Source organism: Eucalyptus grandis, chromosome 7, assembly GCF_016545825.1.
Source record: "Eucalyptus grandis isolate ANBG69807.140 chromosome 7, ASM1654582v1, whole genome shotgun sequence".
NCBI lineage: Eukaryota > Viridiplantae > Streptophyta > Magnoliopsida > Myrtales > Myrtaceae > Eucalyptus > Eucalyptus grandis.
Window position 1 is genome coordinate 52,013,690 of NC_052618.1, and position 10,866 is coordinate 52,024,555.

The 10,866-nt window shown below is 40.6% G+C and overlaps 1 protein-coding gene across 1 annotated transcript; it reads right to left on the reverse strand.

Moving 5' to 3' along the window:
• Window positions 1-743: 743 nt before the first annotated feature.
• Window positions 744-9,927, reverse strand: LOC104453000 (probable disease resistance RPP8-like protein 2). The gene is given in 14 exon segments (XM_039317924.1): window positions 744-1,155; window positions 1,760-1,939; window positions 2,442-2,528; window positions 2,617-2,775; window positions 4,920-5,006; window positions 5,091-5,214; window positions 5,361-7,168; window positions 7,276-7,343; window positions 8,412-8,522; window positions 8,641-8,669; window positions 8,739-9,097; window positions 9,099-9,200; window positions 9,202-9,651; window positions 9,808-9,927. Coding segments are annotated over 8 exon segments (2,496 nt in total). The 3' UTR covers window positions 744-1,155; window positions 1,760-1,939; window positions 2,442-2,528; window positions 2,617-2,775; window positions 4,920-5,006; window positions 5,091-5,214; window positions 5,361-5,911.
• Window positions 9,928-10,866: the final 939 nt, after the last annotated feature.

Here is a 10,866-nt window from a genome sequence, read left to right on the forward strand (position 1 = left end):
TATTGAGAATCTTTAACATTGTATATTCTGGTTTCTGCAAAAACTAGCCTATGGGGCAAATGAACTGCACACTAAAGAACAAGATTGATGTTTTTGTAGGTTATTTGAGATTTACCATTTTTTAGTTCAAGAGTTGTTGAGTTTGAGCATCACTTAATCGACCATTATCGAAGAAGTTTCGACAATTTGAATGAGCGAATTCAAAGGTGAGGATTTGAATATTGATGCTAACTTGACGAAGGTTCATCTTGTGAGATTTATTGGTCATCTCCGAGAGCGATTTCTTTTCTAAATTATCTTGAATCGAATAAGTTACTCTTTTTTGACATCCAATGCGAAAGTTATAGAGGATGACTCAGCCAAAGGTCTGTGCAGTTTGAAATGAGCTTTTGCGCCCAAAGACTGCCCAACTTGTTCCATATGATTTATAATGGTTTTGACCTCGTCCTAACGGATGATCCTCACACCAAAAACAATCACAAAGGCTAGAGTCGATGAAGAGCCAATTTGACTGCAAATCGCAAGCTCCTCCTATCATAGAGAAACAATTGCCTATTCACATGCATCCGAAGCAGAAAATATTACATAAACCATTTTTATATATGAGCCACAAATAAACCACGTTTAAACATCTTGTTTTAAAGCACCACATAGATAAAGAAAATGGCTGGCTAATGATTTTACAAAACTCTCTAGCCTTTGAACATGGAGGGGAAAGAGAACTTAGTGGACAAAGTGCAACATCATTGGTCACATTCATAACTCATAATGACCTTGTGTATATATACAGCAAGATAATAGTGAGCAGGCAACCATCTAACATCAAATTCGTGCCCATTAAATTTGAGCACGCAACCATTTAACAATCTCTAAAGCTACATTCATGTACACACTATGAGGGTCTAGTCTACAGATATACACCTATGTTGAAGAGATTCCTGCACCATTTCCAAGCAGCCATCGATCCGGAGTTCAATTGGCGAACTTCAGATTGCCTAATTACCAACCGTCATCTTGCAAACGGTTCAGATCAGCTGTAGAAAAAATAATTGAAGTGGTTTTGAACCAATAAGCCACTCGTAGGGAAATCAATGAAAATTCAACTCTAGCAGGTGACCTTAGCTTCTTTATGTATATGTTCCCGCAACAAGACACCTGAGAAATCCAAAAATGCGCAAGAAATCAACAGAAGGTGTCTGAAGATGAGCCAAAGTAGCATGACCACCTTTTACCTATAAGAACATATAATCCAGAAGAACATTCTCTCTTATTGAAGAACAAAAGGCAAACTAAAATAACAATCTTGACAAGGACAATCAACTCCAGCACAATATTAAAGAACAAGAGGAGATTAGCACAGATTCCAAACCTCACTAAACACCACTAAATTTCACTTTGTTCTTCATTGACATTTATTCCAACACCAAACAATTATGCAGTGACCTTGGTAGAAAAGAATTTCCTAGAATGTACATAGTTTGCCAGTCAACCAGTAAAAAACATTGGCAACTAAGACCAAAGCAATAAAACCAACTTCATCTAGACTCTTCCATAAAACAAAGATCATATAATACCTAGTAAGTATAAAAATGAGACGATCCACCTTGCTTAAGATTGACACCTCATCCAGTCATAAATTTATAGAATGAAAACCAAGGCTGAAGTTGTTTTAATTGCTGCAATTTGTTTTCTACATGCTTTATTTGATACCTCATCCAGTCTCTTTGTTAATCTAAGCAAGTCTTGTATCTGACAATACCTTTTTTGCTGAAGAACTTGTTTCATTGGAGAAAGATCTTTGTTGGAGCACCTTGCTCCTTTGAGTCACCTCACCATTGTATTTATCGACAGTGAGCAGCAAGTCACTTAACTCTGCTTATGTATGACAGTAAAGGAGGCAATGTTTGCTGGGTTTGCATTCACAGATGTGTTGCCAGTGCTGCACAAAAGGGGTCTGATGATGAGATCGAGAATTACCAATTCTGGCTTTAAGCCCAAAAATGATGATGAAGAAGAAACACTTCATATGATTGGGTGATCCATTTCTTTGAATATGAACCCAACCAAAGAAGATGTTATTTACGATGCCATGTCAGATCAAAGACAGGAAAGTATATGTCACCAGCAGTAATGTGACAAATCAAAATTAGAACCAGAACCATTGATGTAATCAGATTTTTCCTTGCAAATTCAATCGTATCATACGCTTTTTAACATTATGACTTTAAGGATGTATTTCATTATGACAGAGGCCCTTGTCATGAATGCTTTCACTCATTGTGCCCGGCTAAGTGGAATAATCCAAGTTCCATGAGTTCAAGATCCCCCTTCAAGGGCAAATGTTTTTGACATTGCAGTATGGCACATGTACTAGGCTTGTATTTGCACTACAAATCAACTAATTTGACAGGATAATAAACCAGAACACAGTTTCCACATACCTCAAGACAAACAAAAGCAGATGGCCTACAATCACATACAACTGCAGAAAGATAAAGATATTGCCGACATATAATGCACTTAGGATCCTACAAAAAAACCAAAACAAATTCTTCAACTAGCATCATATTGACAAAGTCATCAGAAAGCAAGAGTTAAACATGAAAGGTCGAGTACCTCCTCAGTCCCCACACATTCAGGACGTGTCCGTGGTGGCATTGGAGATGATTTTACAATGCCATTTTTCCAGAGTTGCTCCCTCCAACTTTTCTCCTTTGTATAAATTCTTAGTAATTCTTTCGCCAGAAAAGGTGATGCTTTTCTATCATAATTACTCTGCATATTGCACAAGAAGGCAATTAGGGACATTTCTGTAATATGGAAAGACCTCCTAGTAAGCAAAACTTAACTTTAGAAAAACAACAGTTATCAAAAGGAAACAGCAATTATTAATCCTTCCCATCAAACTAATGAAATAGGCAAACACGGAAACTATGTTGATGATGATCATGAATCCATCACAAAATACCAAAAACCAAAGAAAATAGTCCCAAGTAAAGATAGTCAAACGCACAATAGGCAAGAGCATTGAGCCATGAGTTCTCAATAGAATAACCCACAATTTTGATACTTGTAGTTATAATCCAGAATCCATGGAACCATGAAGAAATGGCCTACAAGCAACCACCATAAATATATAAATGACAACTACAAACTACGCCCAATAATTCGATCGCAGATACTCCAGAAGCACATGTGGGTATTGACATTTATATTGAAAGATCAAATGGGCAAGTACTTTGCTAAAGCCTAGACATATCGCAATGTAGACTAATCCAATCTTTGCTCAAGCTACATATCACTCCTAAAGACTAGAAAATGCTGAATCAACTGCTCCTCCAGAATGGCTGGCAATACCACTTTAGGGTGGATAGCCTGTCCACCGAGTGCCGGTACTCACTTTTACTAAGGCTGGGCTTAAAAGGAACAAGAGACTTGGTGACAACAACACATAGAGAGAGAGAGAGAGAGAGAGAGAGAGAGAGAGAGAGAGAGAGAGAGAGAGAGGGAGGGAGGGAGGGAAATGGTGGCCGAGCAAAGGCTGTTGGAGCTCAACATCCTCACTATATAGCAACTCTGCGGAAAGACAACTTTCCTCTTTTTTTCTAACTAAAATGAGGTCCATTGAGGATGGGCCAACAAATAGACCCATTGAGCCCAAATGCTTTAAACTATATGGAGTTATGTTCACAATTTTCATGAAATCTGTAAACAAAGAGAGTGTCGAAACAGAGCTGTTGTACAAAGAAGGAGAAGCAAAGATGGAACTCCTTTCAGGCATCAATCATGTGCTCCTATTGTTGTATGCTGAATAGTCAAAGAGAAGAATAATCGTTCAACTATTCGACATCTCTTCATCTTTGCACAGGAGCAATTCCAGAGGTGGAAGTGCTATTATCATCACCCAATATCAAGATAAGATTCTTATTCAAAACAAAGTGCAATCCCTCCACACAACTGATTCGTCCACAGAATCATAAAGTATGAGGTGTTAGGCATCACCATTGCCTCCCACAAATGTATGGTGGCAGTTACAACTGCAGAGAATTAAGAGAGATACATTCATAATTTGTTCAATAGCAAGCACAAAGAATTTCCAATTGAGTATACTACTGACTGGCTGACTCCATTTATCTCACATCTTTTGCAAAAAGAGTCACGTACACGCCAAAAAGAACAACATAAAAATGCAATGTCAGCATGACATATTCTTGTCCATTAGATCTGCCATAAAATGTAACTGACAGGCATTCCTTTAGGACAGAAACGTAGCATGAAGTTTAAACACTATTAATATAACTTAGGTCGACCAATCTAGTGATTGGGCAATCAATGGTGAATTGATGATGTGAAAGGAGTCCAAATAGAAATTATATCACAGGTGACTGGACTCTTGTCTGAAAATCATATTTCTTGGGAGTTCTTCCATTAGTTTAATCCAAGAGATTCAATTTCTATGTAACCATCAATCAAAGTATCAAACGGATCCTAACGGAGGAGGAAGAAGATACACAGAGTAAAAATCATTTCTGTTCTTGATATCTAGTATATCTGAGGCATAGTCAGTCCTGAACTAACAAACAGCTCAATTTTTCAAACTAACAATGATCAGAAAAATGCATCACAACTGGCAGCTGTTATCTCATGTTAACCTGCACTTCATCGCTAAAACTCTATCAGTCATATTCCAACTCGATCTTACTCGTTAAACTCAAGTTTTGTCCTCCTACTACACACTGCAAAATTGCCATACAAACAAGCTATCTCCACCCATCCATCCGACAGGAACATCATTCCGAAAATGAATTGCAATTCAAACTAGAAATTTTCTGAATTATAGGCTCATGTCTCCAAGTACTTCCGCTCCACGTGTTTCGTGTGGAAACTGGGAGAACTCAATTATGAAACCAAAGACTGACCTTTGGATGTCAACAACTCATTGAACAACTTCCTTTTCTCACTGACGAGCGGTGCTAACCTAGCCTCACCTTCAAGGGCGACTTGATCTGACACAAAGCACAGAACCTATTAAAAACCGAAATGAGAAAGCAAACGTGCATCGAGGCACAACAGACGCCGCACCGCCTCACCTAGTTTCCGCGTCTTGTCAGCGAGAACGCCGAGGTAGCGCGTGACTCGATCGAGCTTTGCGTTGGAATACTCCTGTAGTTCGCTCGCCTCTTGTCTCAGCTCCAAGTAATCCTGCCTCGCAAGCTGCATCCGGAAATCGCTCTTCTTAGAGCTCGGCAACAGAGAAGGAATCAACCGAAGCAAGAAGCAAAAATTCGAAACCGCCAAATCCCCCAACTCAATCGGGAGCCAAAACAAAGCGCGAGACGATCGGAGCGTTTCGGAAAAACCTGGACATTGTCCGCGAGCCGCTGGACCTTGGAGGCCAGCGGGAGCTGCGAGGGCAGCGAGGAGGCGGCGGCGGCGGCGGCGGCGGCGGAGATCGAGTACCGCTGGACGAAGGGGGCGCTCGGCCGGTGCTGGTCGTCGGTGTCGAAGGAGGCGGAGGTCGACGACTACTTCCGCGGCTCGAAGCCACTCACCTCCCACTTCCACCGGTAGCTCCTCGGCTCCGACTGGAATTTTTTCAAAATGGCGCCTCTTTGTGCAAAGGAGTGTCTCGAGGACAGCGGAGGCGTCGTGCCGGAGGCCGTGGAGGATTTGTGACTTTGTGTGGGAGAAGACAGAAAAGAAAGATTTTTGGGAGAGAGAGAGACTTCGTGCAGGAGAAGCTTCAAATGTGAAGGGCGGGAGAAGGACGCGGCCATTAATGAAAGAGAGAAGGAATCGGCAAAAATTTGGCTAAAAATAAAAGCGGGACCCAGCTCCAGGTGGCGACACGTGTCTCATTCTTATTCGGCGGGCGCACGGTGACGTGGAGCGCCCGGCGCACCTAATATTTTCATTTTCCCTCGAATATTTTCTCTCTCGCGTAGGACAGCTGGGGGCCACCCTTGGCCAGCAACATCAACATCTCTCTCATTATGCTCTTATCGTGCTCCTTGAGTATTTCGTCCGAACCGTTATATGTAGAGACATGTGAAGGTACCACCTTCAATTTGGGACAATCGAAGATCCCTAATCGAGAAAGATGAGGCACGGCTCCTTCAGCGGCCCTCCACTCCTCCAGATTTCGTAATTCACCAAAAAATAAATGCTTGAGTTGAGGAAAGCCTCCTGCAGAGCAAACCATTTCCTTTCCCAAGAAAGCATCACATCCCAGCATGAGAAAAACCAAGTGAGGCAATTTCTCCAATATTGGCATCGGATCTTCTTCGAGTTTAGAATTTATTAAGACCAGCTTCCTCAATTGCTCAGGTAGACTTTTATGTTCTAGTAACTTCTCTATATTTCCAAAAATGGATAGCTTACAAGAATAGGGATAGTTTGACATTTTATTCAATCCACCTTCAGTCCATAAAAAATGATGATTTTGGGAATAAAAAGACAAGGATTGAAGATAATTCAAATTGAATTCAGCAAGTTGCAGAAATATCTCTAGCTCGATAGGATGAAAGTTGTCACAGACGGTCAATTTTTGCAGATTGGTAAGCTTGCCTACATCGTTCACATCACATTTCTTCAGACTGAAGTTTCTCAATGTCCGTAGATTCTTTAAAGTGCCCAACCGCAACTTCTTCCGGCCCCAATGGAATTTCTCCTTGACGTCAAAGTTGTAAGGAAGACGGAGATACCTCAACCTTCTCATCTTCCACAACACATTTGGCATGGAAACTAAGGTATCTACTCCCAAGTCCAAGAATTCCATACTTACAAGGTTCCCCATAGATTGCGGCAAGTCATTAAACCTACTACCTACTAAACTTAAGAATCTCAAATGAACTAGGTCTCCCACTGATCTAGGTAAGCTTCCCATCACATTAACGTTCTCTAGTTTCAGAATTCTGAGAAACTTATAGTCTTTGAAAATAGATTGAAATTGCTTCGGCTCCCATTTGTCGCCTTCGAAGGACATGAGAGTTCGAAGGTGGACCAGAGTCCTTCTTGATGCTTTTAAGCTCGGAATCACATTTCTAGTAAGAGAAAGCCTTCGTATTTTGCAACTTGACTCGACTTTTATTGCCATTGAAGCAGAACAATTCTCCGTCTCATTGTCCTGTTGAATGTTAAGAATGCTTAGAAAACTCTCTTCTAGAGCCTTGAGATGCATAAGTCTCGCATCGGTCGTGGAGGTGGAAGCTTTGATCTTTCCACTTAAATTGAATCGTACTTGAACCATTCCTCTCTGTTAACCAACTCCATTACATATTGCTTTGCTACATCTTCCACCGAAATTCCTCTCGCTCCGTTGTTTGCATTCAGCGACACAAAACCTTCAAAGAATCCACATGTAAAGAACTTCCTCTGCAGAGATTTTCGCATCCTCAGAAAACTACCCAGATAGAGGAAGCATGGCCTTAGATGCAATGGTAAATTGTCATAACTTAAGGCTAACACTTTTGATACATTACTCTTATCACTAAAATGCAAATTGATGTTTCGTGAACTGTCTCCCAGTCATTGTGTACCAAAAGTCCACCAAGCACAATGATGCCTAAGGGCAATCCCCGCACACTTCTTAAGGAGTTTATATGCTAACATCTTCATGTCTTCAGTGATTACTACACAATATCAAGCAACAAATTGCAACTCAGCAATCATAGGAAGATGCAACTGTAATAAAAAGATTACTTCAAGGACGAATACATGTGTTTAGATATATAAGTAAGATGCTATAGTTCTTCATAATTTGTGGTTCATTTATGGTTTTGTAAGGGGAAAAATGGGGACCACAACAAAGCTCCTATATATGCCTCCATCTACGCCTGGAAAATCAAGAAGTCCAAACTGTGGCCTGGATTAAGTGACTCAAGCAAATGTAAAACAGCAATAAACCTACTTGATGAAGAAATATGAAAGCAGCGCAGGGATAACTTGAGCGTGATCTCTCGTAACTTGAATGTGCTACTAATCTCCTACACAAATTCTAATGAAATCTTCATGTGCCGCATAACGATTCACGATTTTCCTTATGAATCCCTACTTTTATGGTTAAGCCAACTATTCACAAATGCAAAAAAGGTGGACTTGAGATGAAGCCTATAGAAGAACATAGCTAGGCTTCACATTATTCATAAATCCTATCAAAATTGCTTATTATGTTGGCCTTATTAAAAGCCTCTTCAATATTTAACCTCACTAGAGGAAAGGATGAACAAAGTTTTGGATCTTGGTTTAGTGGTATAATTGTTAACTATTAAGAAACAAAAGGGGCATTTGATTCCCCAAATATTGAAATTATGGTGCCTAATACTTGATATTTTGATCATTTGAACTCCATTGTAACTATCTATTTATAAATTGCTTAAGTTTCTGAAAGGACAAACTAAGCAATGAAATACCCGGTATTTGTCCCTCTATCTCTGACTGTTTTGCAATATCTTCTACAGCTTGGCCCGCAACAATATCTTGACCAACTCTGGATCCATCAGAAGAAATTTCAACAACTAATCCTGCAATGGTAACCGAAGCACCATAAATTAGAATCAAATAGGCAATATAATCCTTTGAAGTCGCTATATGTTAGGTTAATAACTTGAGAGAAGTCTTACCTTTTGTTCGAGGGAATACCTTCTTCTTTAGCAGAACCCAGCTCTCCTCTTGTGATAAGCACTGAGGTTCATTGAGAAAACAATGAGGATAGATATGCTGAGCTACTTCTCTATTGCGAAGTTGTTATCAATAGCTTGCTTCTCGTGTCCTTGGTCGGGAATGCGTTTCTAAGACCAACCCATGCCTGTTCGGTCCAAATATCGTCAAGAACCACAATACATCTCTTTTGTTTTTGGGTCATGTATAAAGTTTCAAACAATTCGTCATCTTTCATCTTCGTAACCCCTTCTCTTTGATCAGGGTTCAACTTAGCAAGAATTCCCTCCAAGATATCCCTCACACGGTACTTTTGAGATATGCAAGCCCAAGCAAAACCATCAAAATGCTTCTTCACTTTGTCATGAGCAAAGACTTTCTTAGCAAGAGTGGTTTTACCCAAACCACCCATTCCACAAATGGAAATAACTCTGTTGTTCTCCATCCTTCAACAGCTCGTTCACCAACACCTTGATATGATCTTCCCTCCCGACAAAATCTTCCTCCTCGAAATGGGCATAAGTCCGTTCTGGCGTCGAAGCTCGCGGTTTCGCATTCGCTCTCATTCAGAGGCTGTATGCCATATTTCTGCATCTTATCACCAATTTCAGAAATTCTGGATTTTAAGCCCTCGATCTCTGTCCCCGCCTCATGAACCTGCACGCACGAGCACTTCGCCTTGAAGCAAGCATACGCTTTGATGATGTTCTGTCCCTCCGTCAGCGCCGCTTTGAGGTAGTATCTCTCGATGACGTCCTCAGCATCATAGGCAAAGTCTCGGAGTTGTGCGACACATTCTTCTACAGCTTCCTTGCGCTCTCGTCTTGCATCCACATCCCTCAGCAAGGCCTGGACCTGCCTCAGCGCGCTGTGCAGGTCCTTGACCTTGCCCTCCACTCCCTCAAGAATTTGACCTCGTTGATGAGCAGGTTTCCTATTTTCTCCACCACGAACGAAACAACAGACTCGGCCATTGGTATTGCACTGCTCAGACTATGATCAGTGGAGATTATGATAGAGAATGACTTGAGAATTCACTTCTGATGCGTTAACAAGCTGTGAACATATAGGCCTGCGAGTTGCGAAGAAGAAAAGAAAGAAATTAAGTACTTAGAAAGTTGCATATTGCATTGATAATGCATATTCTACATCCGCCGACACAAGAAAAGCACCCCAAGAAGAAAAGAATGGAGTAATGGGGAAGTCTACAGGTGTATATTCTCTCCGTAGGTAGAAGAAATGCTTGATAGCAACAGCTCGATGCTGCATAGGTTTTCGATTTTGACTGTCCTCACGGATTGTTCTGTTCTGTGGTTTTGGTCGTCATGCTCTCCGTGATTGAGCTTGTTCTGAGTGGATTAGGCCATGCCATGATTGATGGTTGGATATTTGATAGGTAATGCTGTATGATGACAGCAAGCAGCTGTTGCAATGCAGGACTTTCAACTTGTTTGTTCCGGTGAGACACCAACGTTCAATGCTTATTTGGTTGATGTTGGAGAGCCTGAAGGAGGGCAAAGCCTCTGAATGATACTTATATTCACAGCCAAGCAAAGAAAGTTCCTAAGCGAACAACTTCACTTCACAGAAACAAGTTCGTCAAAGTATCTGATTGCGCCAGTGTTCTGTTCTTACATATTTGTTTTTCCTCATGTTATTGTCTCTAATGATTTAAATTTGACAACTAATACTCGTACATTCGCAATGTTGTGATTATCTACCTGTTATCGTATAATCCATTTCGCTTACGTTTTAAGAAGATGAGAAGACCAAAGTGCAGAAGGATAAACAGCGACGATCAGCCTAAGCCCATCACAGAAAATTATTAGAGGTTGGTGATGAAATCCTACATAATCCAACTCTCTTATTAGCTAGTAAATGCTGGGTACAAAACTTAGCATCTGTGTTTCTCTTTTTCCAGAATTCAAGAAGAATGAAATGAACAAGTATGGCACATTACCAGCAGGTCCGAACTCAAGGACATCAAGTATGGCAGGTGAGTTTGGACTTTTGCAGATTCATATATGCCCCTGCCTGGCCATGTATCATTTCCTTTGACGTCATATCCTGGATTGTGAATCAATTCTTAATTTCCTTTGGGTTTACAGTTTCTACTTATCTTTATACTACACATTGAATTTGTTCAAGGACAATAGATATTCTCTCAAATCTGATGCTTTGTGTATCAAATCTTCTCAATCACAGTGG